Raw genomic sequence first — 27,813 nt, 5'->3', positions numbered from 1 at the left:
GGGGCTGCTTCAGTTGGAGGGAGGGGCTGATGTTGGAAACTAGTGTGCATCTTTAGCTTTGGCATTTTAACATACGTGGCATGTTTCAGTCAGTTGTAATGTAGATCTCGTACTTCAGTTTCAGATGTCCTGGATGGATATTATCTCTGCTGCCCTCCTACGCTAGCAACCCCCAAAGAGAATTTTACACACACTGTATCCTGTATTTCTGCTCAGCCATCTCAAATGCCCTCCAAACTTTGGGGGAAAAAAAAAAAATCTGCCCTCAATTTCAGTTAAAGGGTGAATCCCTATCTTTTTCAGGTGACTCCAAAGTGAATTTTACATACGGCACATAACTATTCCCATCCTAAGCACACCCATCAAATTTAGTGAAAATTTATCCAGTCGTTTTAACATCATGTTAACAAAGTTTATTTTATTTAGATTACAAAATAAGTTTTACTTTTTACTAAAAAGTACCACTGATTGGGTTGATTCACGACAGTGGGATCTGGGCTTTTCAGCTAGGTGATTTGTACTTGGGAGAGGTGGGAAGGCGATTTACTGGAAAAGCTCCAAACTTAAGTAGTGAGAGACTCCTGCTAGTTACTAGTTCACTATGGACTTAGTAACATCTGAAAGCTGTGGTTCAAGCACGGTTGCCAAATGCCTTCCATCACAGCACTAGGAACTGTAACTGCAAGGTTTCATAATGCTAAAGAAGGTATACTATGTCACATGTCTAAGGCAGCAGTTCTGAAATATTTTGGTCTCCGGGCTCTTTGATGCTTACAGACTGAGAATTTTGCTTATATGGGTTATATTTACCACTATTTACTGTATTAGAAATTAAAACTAAGAAAATTTTAAAATAAAAATCCATAAATCCATTTATGTTAATATAACATTTTATATTGGAAAAAATTTTTCCAAAAAAATAGAAGAGTAGCATTGTTTTACATTTTTGCAAATCTGGCTTAATTGAAGACAGGTAGGTTCACATATCTGCTTCTGCATTCAGTCTCTTGTGATGTTGCATGTCATGTGACTTCTGGAAAACTACACTTGTGAGACAATGAGCACGAAAAAAATAATGTTAATATGACACCAGCTTTGACCTCGCAGATCCCCTGAAAGAGTGGATTCTCAGACCACACTTCAAGAACCACTAATCGGCCATTAGAGCTGGTTGTAAAGCCACCTCGCCCTCTCCTTCACAACTCTGTGACTTGCTTTGCCTTTTTTATTGGGGAGAAGTGGAGCAAATGGGCTGAACATACTGAATTCAGATGGTTCCGAAGTCTCTTAAGCCCTTTTTGGTTTGCTTTTCAAACCAGTGGTCTGGTGTTTTACTTAATTCTGTGTATTAACAGAACAGTCACCAGAGATTGAAGAATGATTCACATTCCTTTCATACAAAGTTGTCACGAGGAGGGGTGTCAGGATTGAAAAGGACACAGTTCCAATGGCCGAGTAACCTGTTGGAGAAACCCGTACTTGAATGAAAGCGAGGCATTCCAGATTTGTGGGAATGAGTTGTAAGTATACCTCAGTCAAAATCATCCTCAGAAACCTGACTCTTGAAGCTAAAAATTACTCTGCTCAAATCCAGTTGGGCCAACTTTAATGTGTCCCTCGTTGAGACATTTGACCTTTTGTGAAAACGACTTACTGATGCATCTTTCTCTGATGCATCCTGGAAAACGAGTTCAGATTGTGGACAGGAATTATCACTGTTTTGAAGAGTAGCACCCTGACATGTGCCTTTAATAATTATTCATTGAACATTATTTTATTCAACACATTTATCAAGTGTCTACAACACACCAGACACACTATACTAGGTGCTGGGAATAGAAGAGTAAGCAGAACAACATCCTTGTCCTCAGAAAAAGTGCTACGGAGAGAGAAAGATTAGGCGGTAGTAAGGGCTGGGGCAGGGGGAAGGGCTGCTACTTTATTTGGGGTGGTTAGAGAAGCTTCTGTGACAAGGTGACACTTGATTCGGGGGCCATTTGATTCAGGAGCTGTGTAGGTATCTGCGGGGAGGGCATTTCTGGCAGGAGGAACAGCAAGGACATCTGTGGCCCAAAGCAGGAGAGGTCATGGAAGCATAGGACAGGGGCAAATCATGGAGGGCCTTGTAAGCCATTTTAAAGGCTTTGACTCCTGAGGAGAGAGGGAGCCATTTGGGCAAGTGGCTTGGACACTTGGTGGTGCAGGAAAAAAGTTGTATTCTGAAGTTATTGTGAAGATAGAGCTGAAAGGATCTGCTGATGGAAATAGAGTGTGAGAGAAAGATTGCAATTAAGGATGATGCCAAAGATTTTAACAAGCTGAGAGCTGGCTGGAGGAGCAGATCCGAGAGGAGAAATTGGGAGTTTGGTTTTGATCTTGTCAAGTCCGAGACGCTTATGACATATTATGTAGAGATGTCGAGTTGGTTGAAAATATGACTGAAGATCACGAGAGAGTTACAGGCTGGAGATGCAGATTTAAGAGCAATCAATATATAGATGTTATTTAAACTATGAGACCGAAGGAGATCACCGAGGAAGCAATTGCAGGTAAAGAATCTGTCCAAAGACCAAGCTTTGGAACATTTCCGAAGTATCGAGGGCAAGAGAATGAGGAGGAACCAGCAAAAGACTGAGTAGGAGCAGCCAGTGAGACAGGAGCCAAACCAAGAGAGGAATCCTAGAAGTCAAGAGAAAAAGCATTTTAAGAAGGGGGTTGTCAGCTGACAATTACAGAGAAGGAGAGATCAAGGGCACCCACTATGTGTGGGCACTGGAAATACAAAGATGAGCCAGAGTTCCAGGCAGGGAGTAGGTGTTGATGCATTGTTTCGGAATGAAGGTAATCCTTGCTTCATACACCCAGTTTGGGGGAGGTGCCATTGTGTGAGAAGGCACCTCCTCCAGCCAGGCTTCTTGTCTGGGGAGGTGAGGCTTCTTTCGCTGAGTCTTCAATGCTGAGAAGAACTCAAGTGGATTTCTCTGCGGAGTCCTCTCTGTCCTGGATTTTCAGTTCCTTTCTCCCCAGGCTCCCTAGGAAGCAGTCATGTTTGAGAAGCTGAGACCGAAACAGAGGAAGCAAGTGACTGCTCCATCTGACCAAAGATGGAGCGAGAAAAAACCCAGGGAAAAGAGCAAATGGAATAGATACCTTTAAACACAGTTTAAAAGTTATTCCAAGTTTAGCAAATTCCCCTCCGTGGAAACTGGTTTTCCTAAGGAAAATCTGTTGTAATGTACACATGGCCACTAGAGGTCTCCCTTTCCCTGAAATGCTCTGGTTTAAAGGTGGGGTGGGGTGCCAAAAAGTGATGGCGGGTCAGAAAGCTTAACACGGGTCAGGTAAGGCCAGTAGCAAATTTGGCAAAGAATTTAATTCAACTTTTAAGAAATCAAAGTGTACCTTTAGCAATAACATAGTTTATCAGGTTAAAAATGAAAAGCCACAGAATAATGTCGCATAAACACCTATTGGGAAGAGGAGGGAATGCTTGCTTCAGTGGCAAGTTACTTAATGTTTTCCAGGTGATTCTTCCCGCTTTGGTGACTATAAGCGTGACAGATTGAAAAGCAACTTATCATGTGAAGATAATAATAATAATGGCTAACATTTATTAGGGGTTTAGTGTGTTCTAAGCCTTTTCACAGTATTAACTCACGTAATCCTTACCTGGCCATATAAGGTAGATATTATTGTCCCTAATACTAACAATCCTTTGAGAGAGGTACTTTTACAGATGAAGAATTTGTGGCTTAGAGAAATTAACAGTTGGTCCAAGGTCACACAGCTTGTGAGGGGCAGAACTGGGATTTGAACACCTATCTCCCACAACAACTACCCACCCTCTACAGCCCATGGTTAGTGACTAGATTCATGAATATGTAAATGTTACGAAGAAACAGGTTCTTGATTTGAAAACATACAGTTGTTCTTAACCAGGAATGACAGTCAAATTCATCTGAGGAACTTTGAAAAAGAATGCAACTGCCCCAGACTTCCCCCAGGACAATAGAATTCAGTAGGTCGAGGATGAGGTGGGGGTCCGGAATCTGTGTTTTTAAATTCTACAGATGATTCTTACGTGTACCAGTCCTGGGTAGGGAACCACCATGGGAGCTGCATGGATGAACAGTACCTAAATTTATACAGGCAGAACAGCTCACTAGGACACAGCAGCCACCCAGCCTTAGAACAGGATTATAGTGATTTGTCCAGCATTTAACTACAAAGGGTATTAAACTTGGGCGACTCAAACTCCTCTGGCTTCCAGTTTGAGATGTTCTTTCCTCTCCCCTTGAGAGCAGCACTAGAAACGTGATTTGTCAATGCGATTTTGAGGAATGGCACAAACAGAACCCTCTGGAGTTGGTACTGAGGTGTTCTTGGTAGTGTCCTGTGAAAGCGGGCTGTCAGTCAACCTGGCTGGGTGGTAAGACAAAAACCAGATGATACAGACTTTATCCACTGCTATTTGCTCCCTGCCAGCTTGGAAAACAGCCTTTGATAGTGAACTCGGAGACTGCGTGTTTTCACTTAGGGATGAAACATGGACACAGAAGGGGCTCTTTAAGACAGGGGGCTGTGGCCGATGAAGGAACCAAGTCTAAAGAACTGGATATCAGCTGGGGGGAAAGAAGAGAACTTTTTCTATTCATTTCTGAAATGAACAAGGTTTCTGCGGTGACTTTAAGTGTCCTAAGTCATCATCATGGGATTTAGGTCAGATAACTTTGAAGTCAGATAATAGTTTGATGTTCTCAAAGGCCTCCTATTTTTTAGTGATTTCTATCCCCCATTACACACACACACACACACACACACACACACACACACACACACACAGCTTTCTGTCCTTGGTGGCTCCAACCTTTCCCCGGAACTACCTGCTGCTCCAGTTAACCCTGGGTTCAGTTGGGATTTCCAGTCATTAGCCCTGGCCACAGCTTCACGTCGTGAAGATTTATTTGTTCCTTTCACTGGAGTTTGGTGGGAACCCGAGTGCTGGGAATCCACACAGGTCCCTCACTCCCGACTCTGCCTCAGGAGCTTTATGAAGTCTGGTATCGCGGGCTCTTAGGACACAAGAGTGAAAGAGAACTTGGAAAGAAAAGCTTTTTAAAAATCATGATCCTTGAGTATTTCTGAGACGAACTCATTATAACGCAGCAGGCAACCCTGTGTCTCAGAGATAGAGGATAGACTCCTCGCCTTTCAGAGGAGGTATTTACCCTTTGGAGGAGAGAGAAAGGGAGTGATCGGTGCCTTTTGCACTAGGTTCTTCCTAGGATTTTCACTAGGGTTCCTAGGCAGAGAGGATATGGGGTTTTGCATGAGCACCGGACTCAGATTTGCTCTGTCTTCCAGAGCGTTTCCGGAACCGACCCTCCTCTCCTGAGATCCCTCCTCTGCTTTCAAAAGCATATGTGAAACCAGGCCCCGTTCTTTTCTCTTTAGGTCACTAGATTCCATTTTGGGGCTGGCAGTGGTGCCACAGTCCTAGGACCTGTGAGGGCATGTGAGTGGTGGTGAGGCTGAGATCTGCTCTGGGGGATTTTAAGTGTACCAGGACTGGGTGTTCTGCTAGTCTTTCCTCCCCCTCCCTTCCCGATTCCTCTACCCGACCCCACTCCCGCTTCCCGTGGATTCAGGGGGATCCTGCAGGTGGAAGGCAGCTCTCACCTAGGGGAAGAAATAACCACCAGAATGCCCCAGCTGCCTACACTTTGTTCTCAGCTTCCTTCTTCATCCCTCCAGCCACTCCCAGGGTCTGAAGCACTAGCCCAATTCGAAACACCCCTCCCGCGTTGAAGGAGGCTGGGCTGGCCAGGGGGTTATTTTGGGAGCAGCTTCTGAGATCCAATGGCCTTGTTAGGGCAACACTGACCTTTCCGTCCGGGAGGAGGGCAGGATTGGAGAGGGGCGGGGCAGCGGCGGGGAGAGCACAGCCCTGCACGCCCACGGGGTGGAGGAGAAGGGGCCAGCGGGCTGCAGGCGTTCAGCCTGGTGGGGGCTGGGACTGTCGCCGAGGGGAATTTCCCCTCTTCGAAATGGACTGGGGACCCCTCTACCCGACCCCTTCCCTGTGCTTCTTAAAGGGATCACAGCGTTTTTCCTTTGACTCCATGGAAGCCAGACTTGGGACGCTCTGTGGAGACTTTGAATCTTTGCTTCCCGCTTCCTTCCCAGCTGGCAGCCTTCCTCTGGCTGACTGAGTGGGGGCCTCTCAGGCATGGCACTGACCAGCCGACCCAGTGCTGACTTGGCTCCTGGGCTCAATCAGCCTCTGGTGGCATCTTGCTTTCCCCCTGCTGGGGCACGGTGGTGGTGAGTGGGGGGCCCAGTCCTGAGCAAGCTTGGAGAGTGTCACTGGCGCCCCCATCGCCCTTTCCCCCCAAGCTGGAGGACAGTGAGGTTGTCAGGGGCTATGATGAGATGAGCGGGGGCCGCTTTGATTTTGACGATGGCGGGGCGTACTGTGGGGGCTGGGAGAACGGAAAGGCCCACGGGCATGGACTGTGCACGGGCCCCAAGGGCCAGGGCGAATACTCAGGCTCCTGGAACTTTGGCTTTGAAGTGGCGGGCGTCTACACCTGGCCCAGCGGAAACACCTTCGAGGGATACTGGAGCCAGGGCAAACGGCATGGGCTGGGCATAGAGACCAAGGGACGCTGGCTCTACAAGGGCGAGTGGACACACGGCTTCAAGGGGCGCTATGGGACCCGGCAGAGCAGCAGCAGCGGTGCCAAGTATGAGGGCACTTGGAACAATGGCCTGCAAGATGGCTATGGCACCGAGACCTATGCCGACGGAGGTGAGCCCAGCCTGGGGCCAGACGGATGAGGTACCCTGGTGGAGGGAGGGAGGAGCGAGGGGCCGCAGCGGACAGAATCAGAGAGGCCAGGATGTTATTTGCTGTGTGGCTTCAGGCAAGTTGCTCTACCTCTCTCAACATCCATTTTCTTGTTAGTAAAGGTAGGGCCAATGACAGAGCTACTGAGAGGATTGGCAGGAGGGCTCAGTACAAGGCCTGCCATGTAAATAACACACGCAACACACATTCAATAAGGCGTAACTGCTACTGTTTGCGTGCTACGTATACGATCAGCTGTGGAATATACAATAGCCTGTGCTCTCGAAGAATTGGGGTCTAGGCTCAAGTTTGTCTTGCAAATTATTTTCAGACAATAGATCATGAAGTATTCATCCATCCATCCGTCCGTCTGTCCGTGCATCCATCCATCCATCCACCCACCCTTGCATCCATTCGTCCTTTTTGTTCAGTGCATATTTCTATGATACCTCCTATTTGCCAGACATTGTCAAAGGGCTAGAAACAAAGAGGAATAAGATACAGCCCAAGGCTTCAAAGACAGGCTCGGCGACAATTATACACAAGTATGTGCAGAGTGGCAGAAAAGAGAAGAATGAGTAAAAGCTCAGAAGCATGAGAGGGCTCAGTGGGTTAAGGAAATGGAGAGGAATTTTCTGTGGCAAAACAGCCCTAGGAAGTGGCAGAGCAGATGTCATCACCTTATCCACTGGGTGTAACTTTGGGCCTATCATTTATCTGGACCTCAGTTTCCTCATCCATAAAATGGGGTGTTTTAGATTATCAGTACTGCTCAAAATGTGTTCCGTGCATAGGCAGCATCATTGTCTGCCAGTTAGAAATGCAAATTCAGGGGTCCCCTCCAAGACCACCTAAACTGGAATCTCTAAGAGTTGGCCCAGATATCTTTTTTAAACTTCTCCAGCAATTTTTATGCACGTTAAAGTTTAAGAAGTGTTGCTTTAAATCAGGGGCTTACAAACGATAGGTAGCTGGCCAAATTGGCCTGCTGCCTGTTTTTATACAGCTTGTGAGCTGAGAGTCCTTTCACATTTTGAAATGTTTGAAAAAAATCAAAAGAAGAACACTATTTTGTAATGTGAAAATTATATGGATGTCCCCACATAATATCCTCAATTTTGCCTCTTGGCCCACAAGCCTAAAATATTTACTATTTGCCTCTATGGGAAAAGTTTGCCAGCTCCTGCTTTAAATGTTCATTCGGGTTCCTTCCAGCTCAGGATAATTCCATGAAGTGTCCCTCACATGCCCCATTGGGAAGAGGCGCTGACACAAATAAATCAGAACTATGGCTAATTAAAAAAAATACATGTTTGACGTCAGAGTGCATTCGTAGTATATTATGTTTGTCACTAGTCTGCTCTCTTTATGGTGGAGCATAGAAGTGGGCAGTCTGGGAGTGGGCTGGGGTAGGGCAGGAAGGGGCATAGTTAGCCCGGGGTGGAAGGTTTGCTCAAGCTGCGGCCTTTGGGCATGTAGAGAGCAGCCTCCTGTGCGGGCTGAGCTGCAGGCTGGGCTCCTGGCTGGGCTGCCCTCCATGTGTCTGGATGCTAATGAGGATGTATCCCTCGAGTTTCTGTTGGTGCAATGGTGGTGACATAGCACTGGCTGGAACCGGACAGCGCTGAGGATGAATTCTGGCGCCACACTTCCTAATTCGGTGACCTTGAGCTGTTTGTTGAACTTCTGCAATTCAGTTCACCAGATGTTTATGTCCTACACTGCGCTAAGCACTGGGGACAAGCAGAGCGCAAGTCTTAGTTTCTCTGGCTGTAAGATGGAGGTAATCCTTGAGTGCTTGCCGGGGGTCAGTTACCTATGCAAAGTGGTGCACAGTACGTGTGTGCCATGTTCCTTCCCTTCCCTCTTCCCTCTCTCCAAACCAAGGTGTGTGTGGGGAGGTGGGAGGGCGGCACGGTGGGGACTGGATGTGAGTAACAGGGACACGTATTTCTGGGAAACTATGGGTTGATCTCCCAATATGTCTAAAAGTGGGGAAACCCATTCATTCATTCATTCATTCACGTGACCAATATTGTGGAACATTAACTATGTGTCAGGCATCATCCCACAGTGAGTTCCAGAGACCGGGGCAGTGAACAAGCCAAGTCCTCAGGGAGTTCCCTGTCCTGTGAGGAAGACAGAAATAAACTGGAAAACAAAGTCATGTTTAATTTCCAGAACTTAACGAATATTATGAAAAAAAATAGAAGGGAGAGGGTGATGTTTTTGGATGGGATGGTCTGAGGAGCAGGATGGAGAGGACTTCTAGTTGGGGGGGATGGAAATTGCAAAGGCCCTGAGGCAGGACTGGGTTTGCATGTTTGAGGAACAGCAAGGACACCAGGTGTCGGCAACAGAGTGACTGAGGGGAACAGGCAGGGTTGGCGCTGGAGTTGTCGGCATGGGCCAGATCACGGAGGCTTTGCAGGGCCCTGCGTTTTATCTTAGGTGTGCCCATGTCACCAGAAGACATGCTGCTCTGGTTTCCAGAGGCCTAGACTCCTCTCCCGAATGAGACAGCCCCACATCCAGGCGGCCTGGAAACCTCACAGATCCTCTCTCCCGAGCCACACACGAGGTGCGACTCTCCAAAATTAGATATGGCCACTGCTTCGGAAAATCTCTTTCATCAACCTGTCATCGGTTCCCCTAGGGTTTACTAAGGACCTGCCCTTTGCCCCATCCTGGGTAGCACTGAAGGGAATATGGACAAATAAGATCCTGTGATTAGGAACAGTTGGGAGTTGGGCAGCTCTGGGTTACTACACATCCTGCCCCTACCCTATTATTTAATCTCCTTAGAGCCTTAGTTTCCTCATCCATCAAATGGACTTACCTTATCTCTCCTAAGATTTCTCATGGGATAAATAGGTATTCAATAAATGGTAGTTGCTATTATTACTATTGACTATCATTATTTCATTCAATGAATATTTATTGAGTGATTATTATGAAGCCAGCACAACATACACTACAGCGGGTGGTGGTGGCAGCAGAGAGAGTATAAAAATGAACAGAATGGAAAAGACTTCTGCCTTCCGGAGAATCTAACACAAAATTGTACTGCAGTGTGTTGGGTGCTAGGCAGGGGAGTCCTGCTTGGGAGTGAGGGAGCAAGAGGCAGGCAGCTAACCAGACCTAGGCATTCACGGAGGCTTCCTGGAGTTAGTGGCAGGAAGGGTAGAGGACGAGTCATCCAGGTCAAGAGAACAGAGTGTACAAAGCCAGCAGGTCCAAAACTTGCTGTCCAGCTGGAGATCAAACTGAAACTTGCATCTTATTCCTAGTTTTGAGAAGGAGTGATCAAAGAGATTATATGTCCCATTTCTTACATTCCCCACCTTACCTTGCAGTCAAATGTTACAGGTGACTGTCTGCTCTAATCCAAAGAAAACAGCAGTTTTTTTCACACTGGAAGTATTGACTCGTTCATAGGTGGCGAAATCTATTTCATGGCACATGACCTGCAGCTTTTAAAAAATGAAAGAACAGAACAGAAATGATCGATGTTTCATAGAGAGTAAGATATTGTTTCCTGAAATGTTTGTTCAGCTGAAAATCTACGCATATGTATAGTGTGTGTTTATGTGTGTGTCATGATGTCAAGTGTATTTTTCACTGCAGGTCAGATGGTCAAAAAAGTGTGAAAATCACTGTTCTAAAGCGACTTGACCTAGCATCTTCATTCAAGCCCCTGCCGTCCCCACCTCCACAGCCCCTGTCTCTCCTCCGTGCTTGTCGCTTTGGCTGGAGGTTAAGCTCTCCGGTTCTCTTGTGGGAAAGCAAAAGTGGCACAGGCAAAGGAGCTCAGGTTTCCCAAACCCTCCCATAAGCCTCCTGGCACCCCTCCCCTGCCTATAGCTCTCATTCCCCCCCTGGCCATATATAGCCAAGCTAAAAATAGCTGCTGACTTAAAACTCCAAAGCAAACGTACACCGGGCCCTTAAGTAGTAATGTCCTGTGTGGCTGCCTAGCTGTTCCCACCCCAGAGACCCACAGACTCCAGGCCTAGAGGGAAGATTAGCGATCTTTGCTTTTTGAGGTTCTCGACCGGGGGTCTGAGCCTTGTTTGGCCTCACAAGCACATAACTGCCCTGAAGCTGCAGGCAAGATGTGTGCGTATGCGCATGGACTGTCTGTGTTCTTCTGAGAGGTGTTTCCTCAGAGAGCCATCAGATTCTCAAAGTAACTGGTGCTCTAACAAGTTCTCCAACCATCGGTCTAGTTCAATAATCCCCGCCCCCAAATGTGCAGTGGAGAAACCAGGCCCAAGGTTGACTTTTTTCGTAAAGCTAATAATAAAAATAGTTAACATTTTTGGAGTGTGCCAGGTGTTCTTCTTGGCACATGGCACATGCTGTGTTGTTTAAATTTTCACAGCTTCATGGGGAAGTACTGCTATTACCCCAATTTTATAGAGAGGAAACTGAGACGCAGATCCTTTATGTATTCTCACTCACAGTCCTCTAGCTAATAAGAGACAGAGATAGAATTTGATAATAATAAGTGATAATTAAGTATTTCATATTATAAGTATTTTAATAAATAATAACTATACAAAATAGTCAGGACTGGCTACATAATTTGTGCGAGCCAGTGAAAAATGAAAACGCAGGACCCTTTCTTCAAAGTCATTAAGAATTTCAAGATGGTGACAGCACAGCATCAAACCAAGTGCGAGACCCTTCTAAGTGTAGGGCCCTGTGTGACTACCCAGGTTGAATGCCCATGAAGCTGGCCTTGACAATAGTGATATATAACCGCATTTATTGAGTCTTTACTATGTACCAGGCTCTATGCAAGAATCTTACATGCATTATATTATTTAGGCTTCTTAACAACTCTCAGCTACTATAATAGTGGCTTTTGAATGTTTATGATTACAATCACTGTAAGATCTGTATTTCACATTGCAATTCTATGCATACAGGCACAAAAATATAAAACTGAAACAAATCGTTATGAACCAATATTTCCTTTCTATATGCATTAATTGCTATTTTCTCTTTTATTTGATCTTGTTGATAGAAATATTATTCTATCTTGTCGATATCTTGTTGAGAGAATTAAACAGTACCTTGATATATGTAAAGCACTTAGAACAGAGTTTGGATCTGGTTAGTACTTTAATTACTATTAAATGCTGGAAAGATGATATTTTTTATGTATAACAATGATAACTGGGTCAAAAGCCCAAGCTTCTTTGCCCTAAATATGCTCACTTTTTTTCTCCTGCCCAAAGCTGATGACTTCAGCTCATTTTAGCCCAATTGATTCTGAACGTGGGAGCTAAATTTGCCAGGATAGAGGCCTGAGCAATAGCTGGTATGGTGTCACATTATCTGGGTCTGCGATATGTGTTCCTTAAAGCAACTTAACCTCCATGTTTATTTATTTAATTGCTCCCCAAAGGAATATTTTTTTTCTGTTGATCTATTTGTCTATCTTTATCACTCCGTCTTGGTTACCGGAGATTTATAGTTAAGTTTTAAATCAAAGTAAATCCTCCAACTTCATTCTTTTTGTTCAAGAGTGTTTAGTTTATTCTAGGATATTTCTATTTCTACAGACATTATAAAATCAGCTTTTCAACTTCTACTACAAAGCCTGCTTGGAATTTAATTAAAAAATGTATTAGATCATACATCAATTTGGAGAGAATGGACATTTTAACAGCATTGAACCTTCTAATCCATGGACATGGTATATATCCTTATTTACTTAAGTCTTCTTTAATTTCACTCAGCAATATTTTGCAGTTTTCAGTGCTTTGCACATCTTTTGTCGAATAAAATTAACAAGCGTTTTTTACGATGTTGTAAATGGCATTTTCAATTTGATTTTTTTCCAATTGTTCATTGCTGGGTTATAGAAGTACAATTATTTTTATATATTAACTTTGAATCCTTTCACCTTACTACAATAATTTCTTAGTTCTAGTGGGATTTTTTTGTTTCTGCTTTTCAGATACAAGAGAAACATCTTTTAATGTAAGATTTTTTGATTGCTATTAAAAATCAAGTGTAGAAGTCTTGAGAGAGTCTGATAGTACTAAAGGGAGACACGTGGTACTTAAGCACTCAGGGTCAAGAGTAGCCAGATCTGGGTTCGAATCCCAGCTGTGCCACTTCTTAATTCTATGAACATGGACACATCATGTAATCATGTAACTTTTCTAAGCTGCTATTTTCTTTCTTCCATTAAGGATGTCAAAATCCTCCTCAAAATATGGTTGAAACAATGAAACGAGATGATGCATAAAAAGTACTTAACATGATGCCTGTCACATAGAAAATGCTGAAACATATATTCTCCTTTCTGTATTTCCTACATAGTCCAGAGGGCGATCTAATTCAGGGTGGCCTGAACCATAGCTGTCCCTGTTTTGGGGAGAATATTTCAGCACAAAAATTAGCTTTTGACTTTGGAGCAGTTAATAACAATGCTTAGTTCTGCCTTAAGTCCTGCCAGTGTAGACAGACCGCATGCCAGGCACGATTCCATTTTGAATGTAGAATCAGCATAATTTAACCTCATCTCGAAAATCTCATGTCCCAGTTCACAGCCAGGGGTCAGAGTGACAGCGGCTGAGATGCTGTCTCGCCAGCTTCTTGGCATTAACTGGGACCCCAGGGGAGCAGAGTGGACCCTCAGCTAGACAGGGAAGTGGATGTAATTATTCTTTCCTCTCTGTGGCCTTGTTTTCTGTGATGCATGTGTCTAATTGGCCACGTCCCCCAGACGTGTCCCTGTCCAAGTCTGGTCCTCTGGGATTCATTGAGCTTGCTTGTTTCCAGGGCCTGCTAATTCCGTGTCCCCAGCAGCTGTTCCCTGGACTAGCCCTTGCTGCCACACCCTTGAGAGGAATGTCAAGTGTCATTTTCTGAGGGCTCTGGCTCAGGGCGGGGTGTGGGGTGAGGGGGTTGTTTCCTGCCGTAGACCAGAGAACTATCCTTGTTCTCTCCTAACCTTCCCAAGCTAGAGCCACAGAGCAGGTGGGCAGTTAGGTCTGGTCCCAAGTAACACATCCGGGAACTCCACTTGCTCCTATGTAACTGATTGTTGACTGGTGACGAAATCTGTAGAGCCATCCAAGGGCAGTGGGAACTCCAGAACCCCCTGCCCCCCAGTGAGCTCCTTTCGCCTGGAAGTGTCCAAGCACATGCCGCTGGCCACCATACGGTCAGTGTGGAGTGGGGGCCACACAACAAGGGCCGCAGGAAGGGGTTTGCGCTGTGGTTTTTATTCTTTTCATTTTTAATTAAATTGAAATCCTTTGTGGACACCATCTTCATAGAGTGATCAAATTTCACATCATGGACAACAGGACAACCTGCCCATATGGGCCCTTGATAGGATGTACAGGGAAGGACACAACATCACCTATATAACATTCCGGCCAGGAAGGTGTGGAGACGGGGTAGTTTATGCAGGGCCTTTAGGCCATTGTAAGAACTTGGCTTCTACTCTGAGAAAAATGGGGACTATAAAAGTAACAGGATCTGACTTTGTTTAAAGGGCCCCTTCGGCTACTGCGTTGAGAGACTGTAGGGAGAGGCGCTGATACAGAAGGGGTAGGAGCAAGGAGACCAATCAGGGAGCTTATGCAGTGATACAGGTGAGAAACGACAGTGTCTTGGACCATCTTGTCGCAGTAGAGGTGGAGAGAAGTGATTGAAATCTGAATCTATTGTCACGGTAGAGCTGAGAGATTTTGCTGATCGGTTGGATATAGGAGAGAGAAAAGAGTCAAGGATGGATCCAAGGCTTTGGCCTGAGCCACAGAAGGATGGCATCGCCCTGAGTGAACTGAGACAGGACAAGGATTCGAAAAGGGAAGGGTAGGAGCTCAGTGTTGCACCTCATGGGTGACAGATGCCTCTTAGGCCATGTGGGCATGAGGACCTGCCCCCTCACCCCTCTGTCACACACCAATTATTTCTGGTTTCCAAGGCCCGCAGGGTTGCAGAACTGATCCAGTGCCTGGCAAAGGGGCTTTACCCAGGCCACAAGCCCCTGGGCTGTCAGCACCCAGGTGGTGCTGCATAGTTAATCCTGTGCTTCTTGTACAAACCGTGGGGTTTCATCCGGGGCAGTGGCCTCTGGATGTCAGGGGTGGTGGAGCCCTGCAGGCCATGGGACTTGTCAGACACTGCTGCAACCCAACCCTGCTCCTGGGAGCTGGTCACAAATGCCACCAGCTCCTCTGCTTCGGGTCACCTAGCATTGATCCTGGGAAACCTGAGACAGTGGAGCTTTGATGGGCGGCAGCATTTGGGAGCCATGGGAAGGGACTTGGTGCTACCTTGCAGGCCAACCAGAGAGAGCAAGGCCTTGGGATTGTTGTGGGGAAAACTGAGTGCAGTCTAAATACTCACCCAAAGGGACTGTCCAACCATGCCATCAAGAATGAGTCCATTAAAAAGACAGAAGTGGACCCACCTACACTCATATGGAAAGGAATCTAAGACATTTTAAGTGAACAAAGACCATTCAACAAATATTTATTGAGTGCTTAATGTGTGCCAGGCAGTGTTCTCAGTGACTGTGGTAGTGGAGTGGGGAACAGCTAACCTTTTAGGCTATTCGTTATTTAGATAGGCTTGTCAATGAGCAGAAAAAAAGTCCAGAAGGCCCTAAATTATCAACAGCATTGCCCTGGGGGAGAGAATACTGAGGTTTTCTATTTACAATACTACTCTATTGTTAGAATTTTATGCAATGAGCACATATGACTTTTGTAATTTTTTGAAAAGTGCCCTCCTCCCCAACACATAAACAACATTTATACACAAACATGATTAGGAGCCTTCAGGGTACAAAAAGCATTTGGGGGCTCTAAGCAGAATTCTCTAGAATCTGGATTCAGATCCCAAATAATCTCCCTTCATTTCTCCCCACTCTGGGGTATTCAGCTCTTCAAAGCAAGGCAGGATTGAAAGGACAAACAAGGCAGGAGATCTGTTCTTTAGTCCCAGCTAGTAGTACTGCCTGGCTGTGTGGCCTTGGACAGATCCCTCTACCTCTCTCTGCCAAGCTTCCTCCTCTGTATAGTGAGGGGGCTGAATCACACTTGCTCCTAAGGTTAAATCAATTTTCTCTCATATGCAATACCAGCTAACTTACAGTGGCTGCCCGCAGAGATGGTGAGGGGAGACTGCATGGCCATATTAAGATTAATTAGCAACGTCTGTTGCAGACACAGGGCGAGAAAAAAGGTGGCCCATGTGACAGATCACTTGTGGCCTTCAACTAGATGGTCTCCAAGGTCCACTCTAGCTGTGACCTTCTCGGCACTGAGCTATCCTCACTTATCCCCAAGTTGAGGTTGTATGTGAATGTGTGGCACATTTGCAGATACTAGGAACATGAGAGTTTGTATTAAACGTGGGGTGCTGGCACCAGTTCCTACCAGCTCATGAGAGCCCATTGTTAAATTTTCAGGAATTTTGCAAACCGATTGTTCAACGGTTGGTAGCTTGACTGGCCATATAGAAATATTTCCATGCTGGAAACTGACTAATGTTCCAAATCAGGGTTGTTTATTTTCACAAACAGCTGTTTTACCAGTGTACCAATGAACATTGTGCTAATATGAAATACCTGTTTTTCCTTCTCACCCAGGTTTAGGGTGACCAGCCATCCCAGGTTTGCCGAAGTGCCCACATCTCAGGAGATCCTCAGTCTCAGGCAAACTGGGATGACTGGTCACCCTGCAATCCTTTTCCACGAAATGAAGAGAACTGACATTTGTTGAGAGTCTGAGATCTCTGCTAGATAACCTATATAGGACTCACAGCAACTCTGCAAAGTAAACTTGCTATGCTTATGTTGCTGACCGGAGCTAGATTCAAAGAGAACTTGTCCAAGGCCATGTACTTGTTCATTCACTCGACGGTATCTGCTGAATGCAGATGTGCCGGTCATCACACTGACTGCTGAAGATGCTGCAGTGTGCAAGGCAGGACCTCGCTCAGGAGCATGAATTCTAACCTCAGAGACCAGCATTGGATAATTATTTAATTACAGCATGAAATAAATAATGTAAAGGGAAAATAGAAGAGTTTATGAGCTGATAATGGGGAACCTAGCCTGGTCGGGTAATCGGAGAAGACTTCCTTAAGGAAGTGATGTTGAGGCTAAGATCTGAAGGATGAAGAGGGGTTACCTGAGTGACAGGAGAGCCACAATGTGCCGAGCCAAAGGAACATTAAGTGCAAAGCCTTGGAGGTGGGAATGGAGTCTGTTGTGTTCAAGAAAAGGCTGGAGCACAGAGACTGAAAAAGCATGGTAGATGAGGCTGGAGGGTTGGTAGGGCCCAGGTCATGAGCGCTTTGAGGGTCGCCATGAAGAGTTCGGAAGTCATCTTTATGGTAGATGCTGCGACACCCCTCAGATTAGGGGCCTCATTCCCTTAGCTGTTGGGAGTATTGACTGCTCATGGCTCGTAGCTGGGCATTTTCTTCTGTCAAAGGGTGGTGCCTCACTCTGCGGGGAACTCACAGCTAATGACTGATAGATACAGGAGTATAAAGACCCAGCCTCCTTGCTTTGATTTTGGTCAACTCTGAAGGGCCAGCTCCAAAGATCCCCATGGGATCAGCCGAGGCCTCGGTTGCAACTGTTCAACTTCTTCCATCGTTGAATCCTGCTTCCTTCCTTACAGGTATTCATCCTGAGAACATGGCCCCCCAAATCACTCGCATGCAATCTCAGTCTCAGCATGTTTCCTAGGGACCCAAGACAATCCTCCCTCCAGGCACTGGGAAGCCATCACAGGGTTTTAAATGGAGTAACCGGGTCAGATCTGCATCTTATCAAGGAGATGACTCTGGTGGCAGTGAAGCGTGGATTGAATCGGGCATCAGGGGAGGAGGGAGACCAGGGAAGATGCTGTTGTAGTCGACCAGGGAGGACTGAAGTGGCCTGGACTGGATGGATGGGTGGAGATAAAGAGGAGCTGCGGAATTAAAGGGATATTCAGAACCAGATCTATCTGTTTCCAAAGCCCAAGCAATTTCCCTTATTCCTTATTTTGCCCCTAAAGATGTCTCAGGCTTGACTTGCTTTCTCCGAGACACAGGGTCCATGGTCTTTATCAAGGTGGATTATAGCCAAGCTGGGGTGGGTACCCTATACTCAGGAGGATCTGTATGGGTGTCTGTGGCATGGGCAAGCATGTTCACCGAAAGTGCATTCCCGGTTTACATGGTCTGATTTTGGCATGTGTGTATGGGAGCTACTAACCCCTGGACCCTCTAGTGCTCACTTCCCCACCTGCCATGCTCTATCTTAAACCCTGTCTGAAATCTGTTGATGATGCTTCCGTAGTCTTGCCTGGCAAACTTGCGCTAATGTCTGAGACTATGCGAGAGGACATGGAGAAGGACCAGGGATGGCTGTTAGACAAAATAAGCAAGATGCAGACAAGACAGCTGCCATAGGAGGTAAGAAGTGATGAATGTCTCAAGCAATGAGAGTTTGGAGGAAGGAAGGTGGCCTGGAGAGGTTGCCTGAAGGAGGTGGCTTTGGAACTGGGCTTTGACAGGTTTGGGAAGACAAAGATGAGAAGGCAAATCGGGTCCAGGTCAGCAAGACACTGGCCTGTCAGCTAAGGACTTCCACAGGCAGTAGGGACCCCTGGGGAGGGGCTAGACCTGATTCCTTTCTCGCCGTCTCTGTTCAGTTCTCCAGGGACACTGACGGTTGGACCTCAGACAGTTTCCTAGAAATAGGCAGGTGTCACTGGCCAGGGGAGGTGGTGTTCTCAGTGTCCATTCTCTGTTTGGAGGCAGAGTCCCTGGTCTGGCCCACAAGTTTCTTCTCTGTCTCACAGTGGACTCTGGATCTCTTAGACCTCCCTTGGGTTTCCGAAATGGTCATGCTTGTTTCAGAGCTGAGGTTTGGGTGAGGACTTCTGAACCTTTAACTTGTAAGGGATGTTCGCAGATTCTTAGCAGTGCAGAGAAGAAAGCGCTGGTTGGGATACTTGCCTGTGACCTCCAACAACTGCTATGCTTGTGTGATCATGAGCAAGTCATGTAAATTCTGTTTCAATTTTTCCAACTGTAAAATCAGAACGATAATACCTACAATCTGTTAGGATTTTATTTTATTTATTTATTTTTGTCTGCAGGTATCAGAAAATTCTAACTCCAAATGACTTAAATCAGCACTTTCCATAGAAATATAATATAGGCTTCATGTGTGATTTAAAATTTTCTAGTCATTATAAAAGGTGAAATTAATTTTAATAATATATATATTTTATTTAACACCTTATCCAAAGTATTATGATTTCTACATTAACCAATATACAATTATTAGTAAGATATTTTACATTCCTCTTTGAAATTCAGTGCTCGATAACCACGTGTCTTGTGGCTACCATATCGAACAGCACAGACTTAAACAATAAGGATATTTGTGATCTTACATAAACAGGAATCCGGAGGTGGGGCAGTCTCAGGATTGGTTAATTTGGAGGCTCAACAACATCAACAAGGATTCAGGCTCTCCACAGAGTGCCAGTTTTGTTCTCAGCTAGCTCACCTCATGGTCCCAAGATGGCTGCCACAGCTCCAGCGGTCATCTTCACATGCAACAACATCCAGCAGCAGAAAAGAGTATGTTTCTCTGCATAGTTGTCTTTATGGGAGCTAAGAACTCTTTCCTGCCTCCCTCGCCCCACCCCTCCGGCTCACTTCCCCTTAGGTCTCAATGCCCAATTTCATCAGATGCTCATATCTGATCCAATCATTGGCAAGATGGAGAGACCTTGATGTCAGTTTGGAGCAATCAGGATTTACCCCTGGACCTTTCTCTGAGTCCCATGGAGGAGGACTGGACCCTGGAACAGAATCGGGGTTCTATCAGCAAAGGAGAGAACTGCTGTTGGGTAGCTCACAGTACCTGCACAATACCTGCTCTCCTGACTTCTAGGGTTGAGCTGATGGCTTTCTCATTGCCTCTCTTGCATTCTTCTAATATAGAATCTACAACTTTCAGTTTCTGTTAGTTTCTTTAAAGTGGAGTGAGAAGTTAAAGACATTTGCCAAACAATCTGAGTGTAGGAAATGTCGAGATTTTTTATAACTTCATTACCAATCTTTTATAGGTATTCATACTGAATTTGAGGGCAATATTTTAGGGATTCTCCTTTATGTACATCCAAAAGCACTCAGTTTGTTTTCAGAGCAATAAAACCCTTTTTAAAATTTGATAGCCCATTGGTTTAGATAATAACTATTAATACACCACATAATATCAGTAATGAGCACAGAAGTAAACAGGTTTAGGAACAATCTTAAGTAAACATACGACCCACATGTGGGTAAGAAGTATGTGGACTTCCTAGAGCATGGTCTGCCAGCCGGGAACCTCGGGAGTCTCAGTTAACAATTTGAGAGAAGGAACAGAGCATGTTGGGTAATTGGAGGTCAGTGGGGAGGTGTTGCAGCATATTAGAATCATCTGCGGTGCTTCAAAAGTCTCCAGTATCCACATCAATTAAGTCATAGTCTCTCTCCTGCAGGGTGGCTTCCAGAAACTACTCTGTCATGCATGGTTAGGGAGTGTGGGGGCAGGTCTCACTGTCGAACAGACCCCCACATGTTTTTCCTCCCAAGTATGAAAGCACCAAGGCCTCCCTGAGTCAGGAGTGTGACCAGACCAGGGAAAGCTGGGTCTTGCCAGGCATAAGCCTGCTTTCTCGCAAGGAAGTCGACCGAGGCAGAACGCTGGAGCTGCTCTCATTCTCTCCTTCTGAGTTCTCTGTCTTACCTGGCTCCTTTTCATCTTTCTAGTTAATCTTTTCTGGGCCAGGTTTTCTGAGCAGACTCTGACCTGTCAGAAATCTAGCCTTTACTGAGCACTTTTCCTGCATGCTAGCTGCCTAGCAGGTCCATCACAAGTAGTTCACTTAATCTTTGATCAACCAACCCACCCCACTGTGGTGCCACCCAAGACCTGGCTCATCAGCTCTCTGGACCACTGCTGTGGCTGCAGTTTATTTTCCTGACGGTCGATTAAATCTAGTCTATCCTGGTGCTAGACTCTAAGTCCCCGAGGGCAAGGACAACGTCTTTTTATTTACCACTGTATCCCCAGCACTTAGCATCAAGATCGCGAGATCCACAACAAATACTTGTTGAATTCAAAGGAATGAATGAACAACCATACGAAGGAGGTCTCATTACCTCCATTTTAGTGAAGGACAGACTGAGGCCCAGTGGGCTTAAATAATTTAGGCCCGTTTTAGAACTATTCAGTGTCAGAGTTAAAGTTAGAACTCTCCCCTAGCCAACTTCTACTGATAATTCAAGCTTTGGCTTAAATGTGACATCACCCAAGAAGATTTCCTGAACTCTACACCCTGCGTACTGCCACATGATGTCATGTCATTTTGTATTCTTCTTGGCACTTTTCCCAATTGCAATTAGATAATTATGATCATTCGTTCACTGTAAGCCTTTCCTATCAGACTTTGGCTTCTAAGAGGGTGGGAGCCATGTCTGGTTATTCCTGCTATGATCCCAGCATCTAGCACAGTTCCCAGGCCTGAGAAAGCCCTCGGTAAACATCTGATGAATCTGTATCTTCTGACTGATACATTCTTCCAGAGGCAGGACCCACATCTTCTCAGTAGTGATTGGCAGTGGTTGCCAAGCACATTCAGGTCTTGACCCAGCAGTTCAAACTCTAGGAGTTACTGGGATACTGGTAAAAGGCTGGTGAGGGCCATAACCATGGTCAATACAGTCTTATCCTTCCGACCAGGATCCTAAATTTAATAAAATATGAATATCGCCTTCTCCCTGTAGTTGCCCTTCTGGTTTAGTATAGAATAACTGGAGGGGGAAGGAGAAGAGCATGCCAAGAAGAGGACGGAAAGCATGTGCAAAGGCCCTGAGGTGGGAGGGTGACTATGACTGGAGAGCTGTTCAGAATGAGTCAGGAGAGGTGGGCAGGGGCAGCCAGGCTTTGCAGGCTGCTGAGAATCTTGCTCCTTACCTTGAGGGCATTGGAAAGCCCTGCAGTGTTTACAAGACCAGGTGAGGGGACCAGCCCAAAGGGTGTCAGGAGGCACTTCCTTCCACAGAGGGCCTCTTTCAGCCATATGTGGGCATGGTCCTTCTCTCCCTCTTCGAATGTGTTCTTCCTGTCCCTGGGGAGCACTATCCTGTCTTAGAGAGAGTCAGACTGGGGATGGCCCCAGTACTTGGCTTTTCCCCCTTCCCAGGGCCTCGTCACTCCAAGCCTCCTCTGAGTGTCTGTGCCTCTTGCCACTTGCTTCTAAGTTTCCTAATATAGCCTGGCCATTTCCTTTCAACTGGTGGCCAAGAACTGTTCTCCTGTTGCAATCTCAGTTTTTCTTGAGCTTAAAGGGACCATGTCAGCCCATCTCATGCCAAATTTAAGCTAAAGGTAGATGGGTTAATTTAATTTCACAAACTTGTCCAACCTAGAGACTAGATATCTTCTCTGTTTTCCATCTTTTTGGCTTGCTTGTCCACTTTCCCTTTTCATGTTATTTTTTTTTTCTTCTTTCTTCTGAGACTAGTTGAAGGAGCAAAGTTAGACATGGATATGAGTTTTACTGCTTGTGTATTTATTAGCTGTGTCATCTTAGGTGAGTCTTATAGAAATCATTAAATACCTCTCTGGTCATTTTCACAGAGCTGTTTTCAGATGGATCGAGTAGAAAGGAGAGAATAAACAGTTTTGGAATGTAGGTTGTTCACTCATTCATTCAACAAATATTTATTGAGTACCCACTTGGTACTGTCCTAGATACTGAGAATATAGCAGTGAACAAAAAAGAATAAATTCTTGCCTTTATGGAACTTACATTCCAGTGAGGGCAATAGTCAATAAAGAAACTAAAAAGAAAATATATCTTAAAGTAGATATGCTGTGAGGAAAAGTAAAGCAAAGAAGGGAGACACAAAACCTCAGGTAGTGGTTATGATTTTAAATAAGATGGTCAGGGAGGCTTCAGCGAGATGACATTTGAATAAAGGCTGGAAGATGGTGAAGAGAGTGAGTCGTGAGGCTTTCTGGAGGAAGAGCATTCCAGGCAGAGGGAACAGCAAGTGCAAAGGCCCTGAGGCAGGGCCATGACTAGTATGTGGGAGAAACAGCAAGGAGGCTTTTGTGGCTAGAACAGAGTGAGGGAAAGGAGAGAATGGGAGGAAGTAAGGACAAAGGAGTGATGGGGATGAGATCAGTTAGGGCCTCGTGGGTGACTAAGAACTTCGGCTTTTCCTCCGAGTGAGAAGGGGCTCAGCAGTGTCATGATCTGACTTATACTTGAACAGAGTCCCTCTGACTGGTATGCTAGGAATAGATAGAAGAGGTCAAGGCCAGAAGCAGAGACCAGTGTAGCAGCCATCATGAAAATCCAGGAGAAATCATGGTGGCTCAGACTACCAGTTAGTAGCAGTGGGGATGGTGAGAAGCAGCTGGATTCTAGACTCACATGGAAAGTAGAGCTGATGGGATTTCCTGAAGAATATCTTCAGGACTCTGTGCTGAATGTTTTGTTTTTTTCCTTAAAAGTTTATTTACAAATTACTTATTTACTTATCAAATCAACTTTATCAAGGTATAATTTCCATGTAATACAATGTATACTTTTAAGTGTACAGTCTTGACAAGTGCACACCCACGTAACCACTGGCACAATCAAGACGTGGAACATTTCCATCAAGTCAAAAAGTCCCCTTCACAGTGCATCCCTCCCACTTCCAGCCCCTGGTAACCACAAATCTGCTTTCTGTCATGATAGGTTAGTTCTTTCTAGACTTTCATGCAATTGGAATCATACGGTTTGTACTCTTGTCTCTGGCCTCATTCACTGAGAATTTTTTGATATCCACCCATGTTGTGTGTATGAGCAGTCTGCTACATTTTACTGATAACAGGCATTCACTGAGTGGTTGACCACAGTTTATTTACCAGAGATGGACCTTTTTTATGTTGTTCCCATTTTTTGTCTCTTTTTTAATCTTCCCGAAAACTCCGGAAAGCGGGTATTATTTTTTCTATTTTCCAGATGAGGAAATTGAATATCAGAAGTAACTTGTCCAAGGTTCCCCACCTTAGCTGATATTTGAAACCGGTTTGTCTCTGACTCCACGTTTCTTTCTGTCCTTCTGCCTCCCATGCAACTGTGGCCACAAGTGAATGAAGTTGGGAAATGGAACATATCACTTTTCCATCTACCCACGTCCTCATTTTCTCATCTTTTGCACCAGACTCTCATTTCTCCATTCTCTGCACCTGCCACACAATCCCATTTTCCCACTTCCGCAGCTGGAGTCAAGCCTCAGTTCAAATCCCAGTTCCGCTCCTTCCTCACTGTGTGACTTTGGGCAAGTCACATCACCTCTCTGAACCTCGATCCCCCTGTGACATTGAGATCATATTTGCATCTTCCTCTACTAGATCGTGCCCAGTGCTCTCTCCCTTCTCTGCCTCTCTCCGTTTCTCTTTGGCCCTTTTATAGCTGATATTGCATGACTGTTGGTTTTTTTTTTTTTTTTGTGGTCGGTCATTATAGGGAGGAAGCCCTAATGTTCCTCTTACCCCTGGCTGCTTCTACCTGCTGTACAGAGGGTATAGACCTCTCTGACAAATTAAAGCAGAGTTTCTGGTGATGAGGCCTAAGGATCTCTATTTTATTTTTAGAGTGTCTAATGTGGCAGTCAGGGTTGAGAACAGTGGACTCAGAGCATGAGCTTTGGGCATCAGGTTTGAGTTTATTTCCTACTTTCCTGGTCAAGTCGCTTAACCTCTCAGACCACTGACTTCTTCTCTTGTAAATGAGCATCACCATGGGACCCACCTCACAAGACTGTTGAGAGGTTTAAGTGAGCCTTTGGCACTGTGCATGGTCCTCAACAGGGCCCTTCATGGTGAAAAGGCCAGGGCGAGGTAGGAGTGGGGGCCTGAGTTGGAGCAGCCTGTGCTGGGAGGGATTGGGCAGTGTGGAGTCATGAGGATGTGCTGTCCTTCCCTTCCAGAGTCACAGTGCCCCCATTTCTACAAGCCCTATGTGTCAAAGTTAAGCCAAACCTTGATTTGCTTCATATCCAACAAGTCATTTACCGATGGGGCCATGGAGGCCTTAAGATGGAAAGAGAAGCTCAAGGTCAAATAATGAGATGGAGTTTCTGGACAGGTTCAGCCGATCAATCAGCGAGTATTTGTGGAGCACCTTTTTGTACCAGGCACTCTTCCAGATGCCAAGGGTACATTGGAGAACAAAACAGGAGAGATCCCTGCCCTCATAGAGCTTCTATTATAGCAGGGGGAGCAAAGCAATAAATATAATAAATACATCATATGGTATGTTAGAAGGTGATCAATGCTATAGAAATAAAGTAAAAGTAGATCAGCGATATCTGGGTGCTTGTGGGGGTGCGGGCAGATTGCAATTTTAAATAGGGTGGTCAGGGTACGGCTCCTTGAGCAAAGACTTGCAGGTTACTGGAGGAAAAGAGTTCCAGGCAGAGGGAACAGCCTGTGCGGAGGCCTGGATGGGAGCGTGCCTGTCGGATTGTGCTTAGGGGTCCTTGGCTGGCTGTTCAGTTACCCAGCCATCCTGAACAAGATTTGTTGAGAAAATCATTTGGTGGTTTTGGTTAACCAGGGGAAAGTATCAGCATGTGTTCAAAACAAAGACTCTGAATTCCCTCTCCCGGCCACGCTCCAATTCATTGTGCCAGACACTGTTCTACATACTGGAGGCATGAAGATGAAGGCAGAGAACTGGCTTTCAGTGGTGCTGCCTGGGAAAGAGAGACCTAGGAAGTGGAAGAGGTGTGTGGGAGGCGAGGGGATATGATGAGCTAGAAATGGCTGTGTAACATCTGGGGGGCATGCATCTCCAAGCTGACATGTGGAGCTACAGAGGGGAGGGGAAGGGGTTGAGGATATATTTATGGGGGTCAGCCGGACATAGATGACAGTTATAAAAACACCAGATGATACAAGCACCCAGGGATGATGTGAAGAGGTTTTGGATGGAGCCAGGGGGAGGTCAGCACATTAGGTTGGAGGTGGGGTATGGAGATATTGTGTCAATTTGTTCACACAATTCCGGTGATCTCACACATTAGCACAACTTTGTAGAACAACAATATCACGCATATATCTTTTCTTTCAGAGTTTTTCAGAGTATTAGGTCATTTAAACCTCAAACAACCCTGAGGTAAGAGGCGATTATTATCTCTGACAGACGAGGAAGCTGAGGTACAGAGAGGTTAAGTCACTTGCCCAATATTACACAGCTAGTAAGGGCAGAGGCAGGATGTGGACCCAGCAGCCTAGCTTTGGGGTCTGTGCTCCTAACCACTACTGTGCTACCTCTACACAGTAGTGGTTAGGAGCACTTACAGAGCCTTGTTCCCAGGAGTGCATGTGCTTACCCATGGACACGCAAGGCCTTTGTTGCTGACATCTCCTTGTATATACCACTATCCTGCATACACGTGGTCTTACATGGTCTCAGTTTCACTAATGCTGACAACCTCACACACTCATTTTTCTTAGAATGCCTCATGTGACTTTGTGCTTTAATACTCAAATGGCCTGGCACACTCAGAACTTCTTACACACATCCATAATGTCGCCTCCAGTGGGCACTCACCCCACTGTGTACACACTGCATTGCACACTCATGATCTCTTATAGTCAAAAGACACTGATATGCATGCCCATAAAAGTCTTCTATACACATGGCCTTGCACAAATATATACTCTTTCATGCTTTTCAACACAGCCCCAGGTTCTCCAACGTTCACCCTATCGTGCAAACTTATTGCCTTATTCATTCATGAGCTCGGATATTCACATCACCTTGCACACTATAACCATGCACATGCATCTAACCTTATATATAGACAGAGCCTTGCCTGCTACACAAATTTACACACTTACCCTCTAACGATCTTGCATCCTCACTCAATTGCCTTTCCTCACACACTCAAGACCTCAAATGCTAACATAAGCTTATGTTGCACCCTATTATGACATGTTCAGATGATCTCCGTGTACGCATTGCCCGTGCACTCGTGCTTCTTCCTGTTCCTACTGCCTCGCATACCCCCACAAATGCAAATATTCACTTTACTACATAAATTCACTGCTTGCCCACTTACATTCTTGTGTGATTCAAAATCTGTGCACAGTCATTTAAATGCACACTCAGGGAACCTCACCTGCTCATACAACGTCACACTTAAAACTGACTCGCTTGCTCTGTTTTGCACACTAGAAACCTTGGCGTGTTTCCACCAACAGAAATATTTATACCATCATGTAAACTCCTTCCAGCGTTTTCATTAGTGTTCTTGCACACTCGTTTAACCTCGCACATTCCTAGGGCCCTACCTGCTCTCATAACTTCACACATTGATGCTCTGACTCATACAACCTCACTCGATCTTGCACACCTGTGACCATGTCATGCTCCCATCAACAGAAATATTTACACCACCATGTAAACGCCTTCTGGCTTGCCTACTTATGTTCTTGCACACTCACGTAACCTCACACCCTCGGGACCTCGCTTTGCTTCCATAACTTGGAACCCCTTGCCCCTCAGATGGCCTTGCCCACTCCTGCCCTGGCATACCCAAGTCACTGTGCAGGGGCCCGTCGTACTGCCCACTGACGTGCCCTTTCCTCACCCGCAGGGACGTACCAAGGCCAGTTCACGAACGGCATGCGCCATGGCTACGGGGTGCGCCAGAGTGTGCCCTACGGCATGGCCGTGGTGGTGCGCTCGCCGCTGCGCACGTCGCTCTCGTCCCTACGCAGCGAGCACAGCAACGGCACAGTGGCCCCAGACTCGCCCGCCTCTCCGGCCTCAGACGGCCCGCCGCTGCCCTCGCCCGCCATCCCGCGCGGCGGCTTCGCGCTCAGCCTGCTGGCCAACGCCGAGGCGGCCGCG

General features: G+C 45.8%; 1 protein-coding gene across 1 annotated transcript in view; it reads left to right on the top strand.

Annotated features, from left to right (window-relative positions):
• The first annotated feature begins 5,478 nt into the window (after nt 1–5,478).
• The window catches only part of LOC120603382 (junctophilin-2-like), a 28,051-nt gene continuing 5,716 nt past the window's right edge, over nt 5,479–27,813 (top strand). The window contains exons 1-2 of the mRNA XM_039863721.1: nt 5,479–6,811; nt 27,557–27,807. Of these exons, the coding sequence (XP_039719655.1) occupies nt 6,433–6,811; nt 27,557–27,807 (630 nt within the window). The 5' untranslated portion in view covers nt 5,479–6,432. The remainder of the gene's footprint in view (nt 6,812–27,556; nt 27,808–27,813) is intronic.

This window comes from Pteropus medius, unplaced genomic scaffold (assembly GCF_902729225.1).
Source record: "Pteropus medius unplaced genomic scaffold, Ma_sr-lr_union100, whole genome shotgun sequence".
NCBI lineage: Eukaryota > Metazoa > Chordata > Mammalia > Chiroptera > Pteropodidae > Pteropus > Pteropus medius.
The sequence above is the reverse complement of the archived record's forward strand: the minus strand, read 5'-3'. Positions and strand labels throughout refer to the sequence as shown.